We start from the raw sequence: 15,717 nt of genomic DNA on the forward strand, positions 1-15,717 counted from the left end.
GCAGTCAACATCACGATTTGCATGATGGAAGGTGATGCACCCGCTACAGAGGCTGTCACTTCCTGAGGGGTGTTTTCTGCAGCAGACCATGTGGCCTAAGAGGAATGATCAAATGTCCCTCTGTTGCAGGGACTTTGGCCAGTTGGCAGTGGAGCTGTTGGACCAGTCGTACAAGCAAGACGAGCAACTGGCAATGAAACTGCTGACGTATGAGCTGAAGAACTGGAGCAATGCCACATGCCTGCAGCTCGCAGTGGCAGCCAAGCACAGGGACTTCATTGCTCACACTTGCAGCCAAATGCTGCTCACAGACATGTGGATGGGTCGTCTCCGGATGCGCAAAAATTCTGGCCTAAAGGTCAGCATTGTTTTAAAGTAAAATTAATAGCCAGAGGAGTTCTGATAGATGGTGATGGGGCTCACAGCAAATTAGTAATAACTTGTTCAATTAACATTATGCTGGGGGTCTTATTCATAGTGGTATTAACCAAGGTATATTCTTCCTGTTTTTAACATTTCATCAGAGAGCTTATCACAAACCCAAGTTCAAAACCCATTACTTATTTTTTTTATTATCTTTCTCAAAGCCCCTTCCAAAGTCAGTGAGTTACCACAATCAGAATCGAGCCAGGAGGTTAGTTCATCACTCTGCCTGGACACTTGAGGTTCTTAAGCCAAGTTCTTAAATTTAAATAAAGAAAATGGATGTGAAAGTGAATTAACAACTAGAGAAAGGTAAAAGAAATCCAACAGCCTTCCCCAGAACAGGTCAAAGAGAGCAGTACAAATGTTCTTGCAGTCCCCCACCAGTCTTCCTGATGATTGCCCTGAAGGAACTAACCAAGGGGATACAGATGATACTCCAATTTCCGAAGTTGCTTAAGCTTTACTTCCACCTGCATAATTGCTAACAGAGCAAGGTGGGTTCTGTGATGTGAATTTCTGTTCAGAAGAAACCTGGGCTGCCACTTTCACCAGAGTTCTCACCAGAGCACAAAGTCAGGAATTTTCTCTTCCCCCTAGCTGACAGAGAAGCACTTTCAGGGAAGACCCTCTCTTTCCTGTATGATTTCTGTGTGTGAGAAGTGGTAATTTCTCAGCTGCTTTGCTGTGTTTGGTAATGGTGAGAACGGTGATGACTGCTTGCATTATTATCATACTGTGTATAATGCAGTAATGATGATGAATGGGAGTGATTAACAGGATCCTCACTATCCTCCCTCAGGAGCTGCACTTAGATGTTGTTCTGCTTACAGATAGAAAGCATTCTTGTAGTTGGAGGCATTTTTACTATTTTTTTGTCTTCTGTCATGGGCTCCGTGCCCTTCATGGGGGACTGCTACCTTGTTCCTTGCTTGGCTTTGCAGATACTCCACCTGGGCAGGTGGAGGTCCCTGCAGCACCTAATTTTCCACTGCATGCTTTCACTTTTACAGCACATACATCTGAAGCCATAAAACAGAGCTTCCTTTCACATTGAATAACAAAAGATAAAATGCTGTTTCCTTTCAGCTTCTCGTAACAGCTGGGCCCCTCACAAGGATCCTTTGCTCAGTTTACAGTCTGTGTTTTATTCCATTGAAGCTCATTAGCAGACCCTGTTTAAAGGTAAAGCAGGGTACATGAGCAGGAGGCAACACAGAAAAGAGATAATTGACAAGTATGAGTCATGGATTATTTCCCACAAATAATTTTCTCTCATTGAAACTGGCAAACAGCAAGAAGGCTGAGCCTAATTCTCTTATCATCCCACCAAGGAGGTGCAGCACCAAGGGGAAGGGGAGAGGCAATTGTGAATCCTGCCTGGACTTCTCTCAGGGAAGTCAGGTTTGCTTTTTACCCTCTGACAAATGGGCCGGGTGCAGGAGCAGTGCAGGCAGCCAGGTGCTCAGTTTGTCCAAGGCTGGGAACAGGCTGCGCACATGCTCACTGCTGCTAACTGCAGTAACCTGGGTGTTTTCAGTAACACACACATGCTGTCTGCTGATGAGACAAACACAAGCAGTCACCATCTCCAACCAGTTTACAAGCTAACTGGTTTCACTGTCATCTGAGATTTTCCAGAGATTCCAGCAAAAATAGAAAAAGCTGTTGTGTTTATGAATACAGACTGGCCACTTCTTCTTGTATTGTTATGGTAACTCTTCAGTTATACCCCAAGTGTTATTCATTGCATATATCCATACAAGGTAAATGTGATGTTTTTTCTGCACTCCCTCAGCATAAGAGAGAGAAGGCAGAAAAGGAGTAGTTGGTATTAGTATAAGCATAATGTAGGCTGCCAAGCTAGTGAAGCAAAATCTAAGGGAACTGCATAGCTAAGCACATCAACATTTGCTACTGATGGCTGTGCTTCCTGTCCTCAGATTCACGTTTAAGTCTTGACTACCTGTGTGTATTAAGTATGGACACAGGGAGCTTGAGACCCTGTCTATAGAAATTGATAATTCCTGTCTGTCATTTACACTGATATTCTCTATTATGTCATTTACACTGATGTTCTCTATTACATAAAACTCAGAAATCAGCAAGTCCAAAGTCTGAACATAACCATGGTACCACCGTCATTGACCCTCTTTAATATTTTGTAAATGCATTCATATATTAACAATATATATCTGATGAGAAAGCGTTTTATCTCATTCGATGAAATACTCAAGAGAGACAATTAGCCATAGCACTCATAGCAGTGGTAATAGAATTTACATGCTTTGTTTCACTACAGAGCTCTGAAAACATTACCCCAAGTGACAAATACTCTATTGCCATGGAAACTCACTTGCGCAAGTATATTTCTTTTCTCAAATGTCCCAAGGGAGTTGTTCCATTTGACTCTAAATAACCATCATGATTGTTCTGTTTACTGTGATGATTATTGTTATCATTATTATCATTGCTTTAGGTAATTCTAGGAATTCTACTTCCTCCTTCAATCCTCAGCTTGGAGTTCAAGAACAAAGATGATATGCCTTACATGTCTCAGGCCAATGAAATCCATCTTCAAGAAAAGGAGCCAGAAGAACCAGAAAAACCAGTGAAAGAAAAAGAGGAGGAGGACATGGAACTCACTGTAAGAGCTGACAATAAATAGCAAACTGAGAGCAGCCTCAGTGCTCTCAGTTTGCTATTTTGTGGGTGCTGTAGGTCATCTGATACATTTAGCAGATGATAGGATACCACTCCTAATGCTCCCACCTCTTCAGCGCAAATCAAAATAATTTGGCATCATTGTGTCTTGATGTTGCAGTAGTACATGGTGATACTGAAGCACCACTTTGTAATGTAATATCTTCATATTTTGATCCAATTTGATGCTGCATTACCTGAAATAAATTCAAGATTCAGATAAATACAAATTTCAGGACTGATAGAACTTGACCATGATAAAGGGAGTACACCTCTCTGGTAGAAAAGATGCTCACAAGTTGTTGGGGAAGGGAGGATTGTTTCTTATTTTTTCAGTTGGAAATATGCAGAGATTTGTGGAAGCTAGAAATTTATTTACTATTTTTTAGTTAATTAGATGGCAAGCGTGCAAATAGGCAAGAAAAACAATGGTGACATTTTTCAAAGCCATTTGTGAATTTGTAGTCAGTGCCTCTCACACATTTACACATGCATTTTTAATCGACTGGACACTGGCAAGTAGCTAGACAGCTCAGCCCTTGCTAAAAGCTTTTATAGATCAACAGAACTGTGTAAGAAAGGTCTTGTATTAGTAACATAGTCTTAGATTAATAATTTACAGGACAAAGAGAATCAGATAGCTAAAGATCTGAAAATTATGCAAATATCAGGAGTTAAAATTATCAGGAGTGAAAACCATAGTTACCAGGAGTTATCAGACCTGGCTTAGCTTAGTTTGCATTGTTTTAATTTTGGTTGTGGTGTCTTTTGACAGACTTAAAGCTCAACACTAGTCCTTCAGGGTTAGGACGGAGGAGTAGAAGTAAAAAGGGATTTTCCTGCTTAATTAAAAAAAAAAAAAAAAAAAAAAAAAAGACTGTTTCCCACAGGCAAACAGCAGGAGCTGCCCTCAGGACCCCGTCTGCAGGCAGGCAGAAGGACCTGCCTACAGGACCCAATATGCAGGCAAGCCGAAGGAGCAGCCCACAAGACCCACCTACAGGACTCGCTTGCAGGCAAGAACCTGGCGGTTGGGAAGGACCAGAAGCCAGAATAGCCACTATGGGCTGTTCTCCACTCATTAGCTGTTAATTGCAATTTATTACCCCTGGCTTCTGATCCACTCATGAAGTGCCTATTCAAATCAAATAAGCACTTTGTAAACTGCCTTTTTCTTGGCAATGGGGAGAGATTTGGGGAGGAAGTCATTTCCATCTCTCTGGAGTTAATAATCCAGCTCCTGGTTTCTTGTCTACAATACTGTTTCCTTTTTATCTTCTGATTCCTGCTACAAGGAAGTGATGTGCTGAACTGTATACTCTTTTCCAGATGAATCTTAGATTTTTCCCTCCCTTCTCCTTGCAGTGTGCTGACAATCTTGTTGCTCTTTTCCATTTGTGAATCTACCCTTCTACTCCCTCAAATTCGATGCATCTTTCTAGTGAAGTTTCTGACAGATACAACTTTTTCTATAAATATAAGGAGTACCCCCATGTTGTTGACAAATCAGAACAGAAAAAAAAATCTTTGACACACTTCTGCTGACTTTTTTTCTTTGCCCATATTATCTATAGCATGTTTTAGGACTTCTAATGCAGCTTCTTGATATGGGTTTTAGAGCAATGCCAGCTGTGCCCATCAATGGTAAGGAGAAGTTATTTGCTAGCAGAGAACTTTGCATATATTTCTGTTGTTGTACACCATAGCTAGTTATACCTGGTCCTTTTCAAGCACTGTGTCAGGGAGAGTTTTGCTACTATCATGCTTTAGATATAAGAAAAGTTTTCAGACTGAAATTTTGTGTTGTTCTGACCTAAATCAAATTGCCTGACATGTTAGATCTGGCCTCTTCTCCACTAATGAGAGGATATCTAACAGGTATTTTGGGAAGCACCTTTGAGAACTTTAACGTTTAGCCACAATTATACTCAGGATACTTTATTCATAGTTCATTAAGATTAATAAATGGTTATGATTTCATATCACAAATGTTTAATCAGTTGCTGAACTCTGGTTCAATAGATCAGCCATTGACCCTAACCATACTTTGCGATTATTCATAACACCTGCTGCAAAGCATTTGTAATATAATCTGTTTTAATAACTGATATTTTGGTGCAGTGATTAACTTTAATCTTGACTAATATTATTTATATTCAAAATGAAGTGCACATTCCCCCCCCCCCTTTTTTCATTTTCTTGACTAACAAATCGATTCTTTAAGGGGTCAGTGCATTTTTTTAATCTGTTTATTTGACACAGGATCATTGAAAATCCAAAATTTTCCATGGTTTGGCCTTCCAAGCCTTGTTCAGCTTCAAGCTTAAACAAATAATATTTACAAACTAATAACACTTTTTGTCACCTCAAAAATCCATTTCTAGCAAATACTCTGTAATCCAAATAATCTGCCTAGTTTTATTCATAATCCTTTACACAGAATACTACTGAAACCTGCGTATTCCTGTAATCTTATAACCACATGAATTTTTATAAAGGTATTACTAAGATAAAGGGATCGCATATAATCAAGATCTGTGAATTGATATCTTATGAAATCTTTTTCTTGTGAAGTTTAGCCCAGACTAATGATAAAACAAGAGTCAGTTTCTTACTCTGGACTGCATTTTTCTAGTGTGATTTTTGCACTATTTTATACCTCACTTGCACAGAATAATGTGATCATATAGACAATAGCAACAGTGAAGTCCCCACATGGGTGCATCTGCGGAATATATACTTATTTTACACTCCTCTCAAAGGAACTGGTAGGTAGGTGAACATTTGGGTATACTATATAAAGATGCAGTGTTTATTTACTGTAAACTACTTGTTACTCACACCTGCGTTTAGCTTTATAACACATATTTGAGAGTGCTGGGCACACATTCCTTTAACACCTAGATGCTAGGCAACAGACTTTCCTTATAGCAGCTACTCACAAAACCACTCTCAAATATTGCTCTCATCACCATTCCCTTGGCACCAAGCAATTTACCAGAATTTATAGAAGGAGCTACTAGTTATTAATCCTGCTTATTAAGACCTAGAGGAGCAGAAAGGCACTAAAATCTGAAGGCCAGAGACGTTTTGTATTTGTACAATATCCTGGTGAGAACCTTAGTTTCGGTGCTAATTTTTAGGCTGGTCAGAAACCTCAGGGGTCTAGCCTCATCTTAAAATAACACTGATTCTACAAACTGCAATTAGGAGCATCCTAATCCTCCTTCAATGCCTTATTGTTCACTTACTAGTTTCCCAGTAAATGGTGTTATTTCACAATACAGAATAACTCATTAAAGTCCTTTAGAAGATTGTTTGTTTGTTTGTTTGTTTTTTGCTGCTTTTTTCTAATTTTCCACACCGAATAGGAAGTTTGGACTTTCATGGGCACTAAAAGTCTGAGTTAGGATTGTTCACCAGCAACAAGACCTCTGGGTAGACCTGTGTCTTACCCATAGTACATATGCTTAAGCTTTTTTTTCCATGGCAAGAACTAACTAAATCAGTAAAAATGCAGTTTTTAACGTGGAAAAAGTTGAAGAGCAGTGCCATCATGCCCCCACCCGATCTCACCCATGCTATCAAGGTACAGTGCTTGCAGCATCTCACACACCAGGAGTGAGGCACCCCTGTAGCCCATCTGGAAAACAGCAGTGGGAAATTCTGCTGGGGCTCACAAGGCAGAAGCGCCAGTGCTGGCCCCCTCCATAATAAGGGATTTCCCTCCATTTCTCTGAGTGTTTCAGAAACTTCTTGTGTCCCTGTCATGCTCCAGCACTCTCCATGTCTCACAGTGCTCAGCAGCTAGGAGAGCTGAGCTCCTGGTGATTTATTTCTGCTCTCTATTCACCTTAAAGAACCAATGAGCATGTGCAAAATCCAATTTTGTACACCTAGAACACAAAGGCATTAAACATTTTTCCTGCCAGCAGCTCAATGCAGAGAGCAGTAGCCCTGGAAAAATTAGCATGGAGGCAGCATTTCTGTGCACACTGCAGGATACAAGGGGGTGTACAGGGAGAGGTATGGCATGTATATCCACCCATCTATGTACTATTTCCACACTGGTTCCTTGTGAGTACAGGGTAAGTCTATGTGAAGCATGTACATTTCACTAAGGATTAACTGTGAAGAGCTATGATCATGCTAACAGGACTAAAACTCTTGCTATTTAATTATAAAAACAGATAAAATATCATTCGATCATTAACGTATCTTAACGAAAAAATACAGAACCCAAAACTGTCCTGGTTTTGTGTCAATGACCAGTCCTCAAGTAAACAAAACAAAATTGGGGGGGAGACAGAAAATCTCCATGTAAAAAGTACACACACATCAACCCCCTCAGGCCACAATGATGCAGTTGTACAGTAATTTACTGTTGCACTGCTGTCAGGCTTACCTTGCATGACTCATAGTGAATCATGGACAGAATTGTGTATTAGAGAAAGAGATGCCGCCTACACAGAGCAGTGTCTTGAGTTATTCCCACCTTCTTGCTTCCCCCTCCAAGTGGAAACACATTTGTTCACATTTGGCATTGCAGCTATTCAGTTAACACAGTGACTTGGGTTATTTCTGTATCTTTCTGATGGGGAGGCTTTTCAAATTGTTAATACCATGATATAATTAACAGTCAGGGACATTAGGACAAATCTAATCCCCAGCCATCTCAGAGCAATTCCCCATCTGTAGCATGGGGGAGGGGAGAGGATAGTATTGAACAGTACACAGTTAATTCAAAAATATAACAAGATAAAATTAGAGCATCATTCATGAACAAAAAAGCAATAACAAACAAGAAATCAGCATCCATGAGCATAAATCGTCACTCTGAAGGAGCTTTATCCTTAAAACACACACAACTCACTGATTTCAATGAGGGTGAAGGGTATGTCAGAAATACTATTTTTATAAAATTTTGAAGGATTTAAACTGTAAAATAATCCCCTTCACAAAAGCACAGCACTACTCATTTGTTAAAGCTGTCAGCATTTATTTTCACTCTCCTGAAAAATTCTTGGGCACCAGAGGACAGCAGAGACAAAGCCTTGGGAGAAACTACAGAAAAATCTGAAGCACCAGATGGCATTTTTCCCTAAACAGTGTCAGGAGGTAGCGAGAAACAAAGAAATTACCTTCCTAGGCTAGAATATTTCAAAGCTTAACAAATCCTTGTTAAAGACTGGGGAATCAGTTTGGTTTTGTAGATTTCAGGTAATGATACCCGGGGTTCTGTGAAGGTAGTATAGCCTCTATTACTATAGGTATATGCAATAAGCCTCACATTCTTGTAGGCTATCTGCTCATCTAATAAGAAACTTACTTCTCTATTTAACAGCTACTTCAGTTTTTTCTTTTTTTTTTATGAAGCTCTTTCTGGATTTTAAAGAGTTTTTATGGGCTGTATGAGAATCAACAGGGGGTGTCTTTTAATTTTTTTAATATGCATTTTTTATATGTATTTATGGGAATAAACTTAGAGATCTGCAGGCATAAAAAGGTAAAGGAAATAGGTAACTTCATCAAAAAGGCTGCAGTTTCAAGATGTTATCAGCAGGCTAGTTTCAGTATGGTATACCTGTGTCATGAATCTTTGTTCAATTTTATTAGAAGTGTGAAGGGCAACATCTGTGCACAGTCATATTCAAGCATATAAAAGATCACATGGAAAGTAATAAACCAGAGAAAAAAACTAACTGCATTATTAATGAAGTGGAACTATTAGAGAGCAGGCATCTAGGACTATACATGGTCCTAATAATGTTACAAATGTCTACTCTGACTGAAAGAAAAAAAAAAAGTGGTCATTACATTTTTTTTTATTTTTTGGACCAAAGACCTGTATGAGACCCATATGTGATTCTTACAATCAAATATGTGAGAATTGCAACTCGTGTTCCTTCAGGGCACTAGAACCAGATTGAAAAGCTCACCTGAAGTTCACTACTTAAGTATGTGTTGAATATCCTCTTGAATTAGAGAACACAGAGACAGTTAAAAGAAGGACCTCTTAATTTCAAGACAATATGTTTGGCATATCATTGTTCTCTTTAGTGATTTAGTTTCCCATATTTTTAAGTTATGGATCATAGAACCACAGAATGGTTTCGGTTGGAAGGGACCTTAAGGATAATCCAGATCCAACCCGTCTGTCATGGGCAGGGATGCCACCTACTAGACCAGATTGCCCAGGGCCCCACCCAGCCTGGCCTTGAATACCTTCAGGGATGGGCCATCCACAGCGTCTCTGCGCAACCTGTTCCAGTGCTTCAAAACCCTCATAGTAAAGAATTTATCTTCAGGGATGTTGAAAGTTTACTTCAGTTAACATACAACTACTAAAATATTTTGATCTACTTGTACAAACATTGCAGAAGTATTTAAATAAGACCATCATTGTGCAATCCCTCCATAATTACTTAAGACTGTTGTATCTTGATTCTTGCAGTTGTTTTCATGTGCAGAAGTGTGTTGTAGCCTATAGCTGTTGCCACAAACTAAGAAACTAAGTAGTAAGAACTTTCTCTGTACACAGGGAACTAAAGTCCACTATTACTATATATAAATATTTAAAAAAAATCCACTATTACTATATATAAATATATATTTTTTCAGAAGAATATTTAATAGATCAGTCTGTACTCTAAATACAAAGTGGTAACTTCTTTTAGCATTAACTTCAGGAGTGTGTCGTTCAGTTACTCCTTCCACTTCTCTCTGAAGCTGAGCATGAAGTTAAGAGTAAACATAATATTAGCATCTTTTGCATGATAGCTTTGTACTCATAACTGAAGACTTCTTAAGTACATGTTTCTGTAGCTTACAGTAGATTTTCAGTGAGTCTGTAGTACAATGGTTACAATTGATGGTTACCAGAGGTAGTGCATGAGCACTCTGGAACTTCATTATGGAAGAAGCTGTGTTCATGTAGAAGGATCTTGTGATCTAAGGCCTTAATGCTGCAGTGAACTCTGCATCCTCAGTCCTTTACATCCACGTGGAGCTCACTATGGTATCATGGTCTATGATGCGTCCTGTGATCAACAGAAGAACTGTCATTAGTTTGATTGCTTCCAGTCCAGAAGCTGCCAACTCATCTTTCCTCCTGTTGTTCACTTCCAGTATCAGCTTTATGATCTTCTGTTTGTTTAAAAGCAAAACTTACCTGTTTTCTGAGCGTATTTGTTTATTGTGAAGTGCATACTAAGAAACTGTTGTCAGGTAAAAAATCTTGCTGTCTATACAGCCAAAAGGAGAAATGTTCTCCACATCTCATTTTTTGGTCACCATTCAAGGATTTCACACTGGTGTTGATGCCTTCTGCCAAAGCATTACTTCTTCAATTTAGAAGGAACTAAAGTGCATCTTCCCTCCATAAAAGAAAATCTGAGAATGAAATATTTTGCACATGGCTGTGGTCACTTGTTTTTATCTAAGATCAAGAAATCAGATAAGTTTGGAATAATTTCCATTTGAAAATTAAAAAAAAAAAAAAGCTTAATTTGCTCTTCAGAAATAAAGGAACATAAAAGTGTCCTTTCTTGTAGGCGATGCTGGGACGAGGGAATGGAGAATCCTCGAGAAAGAAAGAGGAAGAGGAAGTTCAGAGCAGGCACAGACTGATTCCTGTTGGAAGAAAGATTTATGAATTCTACAATGCTCCTATTGTTAAATTTTGGTTTTACACAGTAAGATATCCTTCTTGTTTTATTACTACTGATTTGGACAAGCACCGGAATTGGGTTAAGGTCATATTGTGTATTTCTTTGAAAGTCTGTGTCTGTGTGCATTGGAGGGCTTAAATAGTTTAATAAACATCTTGTGCAGAAGTCAAATAGAACTTGCAAACCTTTCAGTGTTTTAAATTCAGCACACTTTATTCAGGAAGTTAATGGTTAAACACTACGTGCAAACTTTTCTTCAAGTACAACAATAAGTAGTAGCTTGCTGCAATCAGTGCTCCCAAGGAATACCCAATAGGAGCGTTTCCAATAGTAAGCCCAATACAAAGCTGGTTTTAATCACCATCTCAAATAAGATAATAATTGATGAAAATACGAAACAGACAGAACACATTTTTTCTTGGAACATTTTTGCTTTGTTAATTTTACTGGTCTGCAAAGTGTCTCTCAAAGAACGTGTTTGTGTAAGTAGCCACAAGATAACAAAGATATGAATAGTAGCCGACATACATTTTTCAGGGACAAACTATGTCAACCCAAGCTAATATCCCTATGTTACAAAGAAACAAATCTTGAACATGGGACAGAAAACAGCTGAGGTCATATATTTTAGTAAGTCAAAAACTTTACTAGGTATTCTCACAAATATATTAGTAATTGCTATATTAAAGTTATTACATAGATAAAAAGGTTTTTGGTGATTGATCCTCAAGAGTTGATGTTAGTTATTCTCTATCCAGCTGGAATCAGGGATTGGAAAGGATTCTATTAGGGTCTCTCCTACATCAGGTACCATCTGATATTTTCATTCAAAACTTGGATGATGAAGTTTTGTAAATGGTTCTAGAATGTAGAAGGATGACATCAAAATTAAAATGAACACGGGAATTAGTCTTTTCAATCAGCTTCACTGGAATATTATAACCCACTTCAGTTTCTGCATCATGTGAAAAATGTGTACCGGTTTGAAGGACCCAAAAAAAAGAAAAAAAGTCCTGCAGAAGGAATGCAATAGTCTTCAAATATGTGTAAGTTTCTGTAAAGAGGGACAACATTTGAAGAATACTGTCCAAATCCTTTCTGAATAGGACTGCATCAAGGCAATTCTTGGTAAGGTGTTAGGAAACAGCTTCTACGTGTTCTGAGAAGTATTGTTATAAATCGTGTAAGGAGACAGTAGATTTTCCATTGTTAGGGATTTCTAAGTTTATCTTGTCAAAACGTGTCCAATATGGCACACTGCAATTAATTGTGCCTTGGCACTATGGAGTCGGTCAGCTGACTTCTTGTTGTCCATCCCAGTTAAATTTTCCATCATTCTGCTGAAAGCACAGCAAATAACAATGAATGCATTTGTCTGCTTCCTTCTGTAGATGACTTCTTAAAAGAAAAAATTGCCTTACTGAAATCCAGATAATATGTCTACAGAAAGCAGGAACAACTCACATTTATAGAAACCAAACTGTAGTGGACTGCTTATGCTAGCAAATAGTTCCAGTTTGGCAACTTGGAGTTACTACTTTCTGAACTGTGGCCGTTAGAAGTTAATCAGCATGATGAGTCTAGAAACTGCTCATCAGTAGCCTGGTCTCATTATCAATTGCAATATATATTATGTATAACCAGAAAAGTCTTTTCACTGTAAACAGAAACAAACATCCTGGCTTTCCCTATTAACTCAATTTTGAAATGGGAGAAAGATCAATATTATATTGCCTTTTAGACCTGTTTCTACAGTTTTATGTCCTGAGGCAGGTCTCACTTACGGTCACTTATTAAAATTGGATCTTGCCTATACCAAGTTTCAAGAGCAAATTAAGGTGCATTCCAGTTGCAATGTTTGGCCAGTTGGGTATGTTGAGGAATTCCAGGACAGCAAAAAAAAAATTAAAAAAAGTTTCAGATGAGCATTAAAATTGTGCAGCCTATCACACTTACGACAAATGCACAGGCAGAAACACTAATCATAGATTTCAAAAGCAATCTTCAAAATTTTACATTCCAAACTCCATAATGCAAGAAATGTGGCTACTGCATGCCATTTAAAATCATTTGATTATTTTATATCTACTTGTCTTTATCCACCTTCATTTTTAAAATAAACAAGAGTGGTTTAGATGTAGGAATTTCTGTGTAAGAAATATTTTGGCTCAGCAGATGAGGCAAAATAAACAGCTTTTTCTCAACCAAAAAGAAATTTTGCCTTTCTCTCTGGGCATGCAGTAGTTTCAAAAGTCAACTACTCTGTTCTGTTTTGTGGCTGTTGCACTGAAAATCATGATCCAAAGGTTTCAGCCCACAGACTGTCCAAGGAGAAGAGGACAGCCTTCCCCATTTAACTGTGAGTTTTACACTGAGATGCTGTCATGATGTAAGAAGCCCCATTTCTACCTCCTGTGAGAAGGAAGAGGTACAAAGGGAATTGAATCCCCAAAAAGAGTCATGTTCCAAGCATCAGAACAGCTTTGCCCTAAGTTTTTAATTTTGGAAGCAAGTCACTTTGTGATCATTTAATTATTGCAATCAGTGAGAAAAGAGGAGGGTAGTCCCACTTTTGAAGCACTCTCTTGCTGGTTTGTCCCTTACAGTGGTACATATTCAAATATACACAAAATAGGGCAACATCCACAGGAGGGCAGGGAGGAACCCATCCTAGAAACTTCCTAGCAGCTACTCCTCTGCTTAGTGTCTTCAGGCACTGGACTCAGGGGTAAAAATGGCAGACCCTAGCTCTTTGTAAAAGCAAAATAAAGAAGGTTCAGTTACTTGTTTAATAGCACTTTCAAAAAATCTTGAGTACCAGTATTTGCATCTGTACTGAAATTTGACAGTAATGTGGGACTAGCACATGTTCCTGGAAGGAACATCCCTCCTGCAGAGGGAGATGGAGGAAGTCACCCATGGTCTGAAGGGATGGTTTCTTGGGGTAAAAATGGTGTGGTGTCAGCATCACTTCATCATTAAATCAAGATTAAATCAAATTTTTCTATGCAAAAAAAATCCAGTAACTTTCAGTAAATTTTGATTAACAAAAACCAGCAATGATGACAACAACAACAACAACAGCAAAGGAAAGAAAAAGAATAAAAATCAAAAGCCCCTAGTTACACTAAGAATCTTGTGGTTCTGCCTGCCCAAATAGCTTTTCTGCTGACTCAGCTGATACTCTAGATGCTGACCTAAGTCAATATTGCTCTCAGTTTCCTTCAGGAGTGGTAAGGTAAAACCAAGATATCTCCAGACCTGAAATCTGCAATCCATTGTCACTCACAAACTGAAGGACCCATGAAATCATTTCCTCCTCTGTTTTAAGCATATGAGAAGCTGTGATTCAACTGGTTGTCCTATCTGTGCAGATATTTATGGTCAATGTAAGGAATTCTCATGTACCCTTAAAACCAGCAACTGAAAGGAAAACAAGAATCCTGTGGCTTTTACATAGAGCAGAAGCAATTTTCTCTAACAAATACAGCAAGACTATAAATTCTGTTTTGTGAGGTGCTGAACACTTAAAATAATCCTGCCCCAAAGTCCCAAGACCCTCTGTGGTTGTTTCATCTGAAGTCTGATACTGAGTAAAAAATAGTTGTGGATATTATGAAACTGCGGAAGAACTGTATTGAAATACAAATGTATGCAATAAGCATTCTGCAACAATGATTAAAATGTTCATGCACAGAACTGAATCATCTTTTCTCTGATTTAAATTTGGCTTCAGGTGAAGGTTCTTGTAGGGCTGCTGTATGAAAGGCAAAGTAGATAGGAAGAGGGATTCCGGTCACCGCAGAGCCCAGCCCCAGCTGCTCACCTTTGCTACAGTCCACACTCCAGAGTGACAGTTAGGCTTCTCTGAGTTTCATGAATTTGATGGTACTATTTGCTCACTTGTGTTTCTTTGACTGAGTGATTATTTTCAACATAGACAAAAGAAAGGAAAAAGAAACCAAAAACTTCAACCCTATTTTCATTTGTATCAAAAATTGGGCCAGAATGTAGATGTATTAGAGAAGGGAAAAAAGAAAACAAAACAAAACAAAAACTTGCAGAGACTATAAGGCAAATGAATGTATGACTTTGCATGGCTACTTGCTGCAGCAAAGTGAGTAGGAGTGGCAGTATTTGGGGGAGGAATGATGATGGAAGTTAAAGCAGTACTTCATTGAGTAGGGACATCTCTAACGATACTTAGAACCTTCTGGGCACCAAGCAAGGATCGTGCAAAAAAGACATGAATTGTCAGCGACCCCAAGTTAGGTGAACAAGGAGAAGAAACAAAGAGCAGAGGTGCTGGACAAGCAATTGTTATTAGGAGTGGATGGGGGAGAAGTATTCACATAGCTAACTTAGTAAGTCACTGTCTGGTAGTTGGCATTGCGATATGTGACATGGTGGTCCCCACCACTGTGGGAAAATCTGAGGGGACAGCATCAATATAGTTTTGTTGGAGAGGCAGGTGTAGCTAGAGGAGAGGATATATGTACATGTATTTTGTAGATTCCACATTGTATATATTAGTGTGAGTTTAATCTGAACTTAGTATGTTAATGTGAGCTTAAAACCCAGAGTACTCTGATCTTTCTTTGGTCTGTTTAACTCTGGTTACACTGGAATTAGGAACATCAAATCATACCTGAGAAACTGGCTCAGCTATGTAAATGTAGCGACTACTGATATTCATTTAATTTTGTTTCTTTACAGCTGGCATATATAGGCTACTTGATGCTGTTCAATTATATAGTGTTAGTGAAGATGGATCGCTGGCCATCTACACAGGAATGGATTGTCATCTCATACATTTTCACTCTGGGAATAGAGAAGATGAGAGAGGTAAAGTCAACCCAACCACAAAAGACAGAATGAAAAATACAATGTGTGGTGTGTCTTTATGCATTTTAATATTTGT

The 15,717-nt window shown here is 38.6% G+C and overlaps 1 protein-coding gene across 1 annotated transcript in view; it reads left to right on the forward strand.

The window, feature by feature from the left end:
- TRPM3 (transient receptor potential cation channel subfamily M member 3) overlaps positions 1 to 15,717 on the forward strand; it is a 149,888-nt gene that overhangs the window by 105,308 nt on the left and 28,863 nt on the right. Inside the window, 4 exon segments of the mRNA XM_035558507.1 lie at positions 130 to 358; positions 2,903 to 3,070; positions 10,680 to 10,820; positions 15,513 to 15,641. Coding sequence (XP_035414400.1) covers positions 130 to 358; positions 2,903 to 3,070; positions 10,680 to 10,820; positions 15,513 to 15,641 — 667 coding nt within the window.

Source organism: Cygnus atratus, chromosome Z, assembly GCF_013377495.2.
Source record: "Cygnus atratus isolate AKBS03 ecotype Queensland, Australia chromosome Z, CAtr_DNAZoo_HiC_assembly, whole genome shotgun sequence".
NCBI classification, from domain to species: domain Eukaryota; kingdom Metazoa; phylum Chordata; class Aves; order Anseriformes; family Anatidae; genus Cygnus; species Cygnus atratus.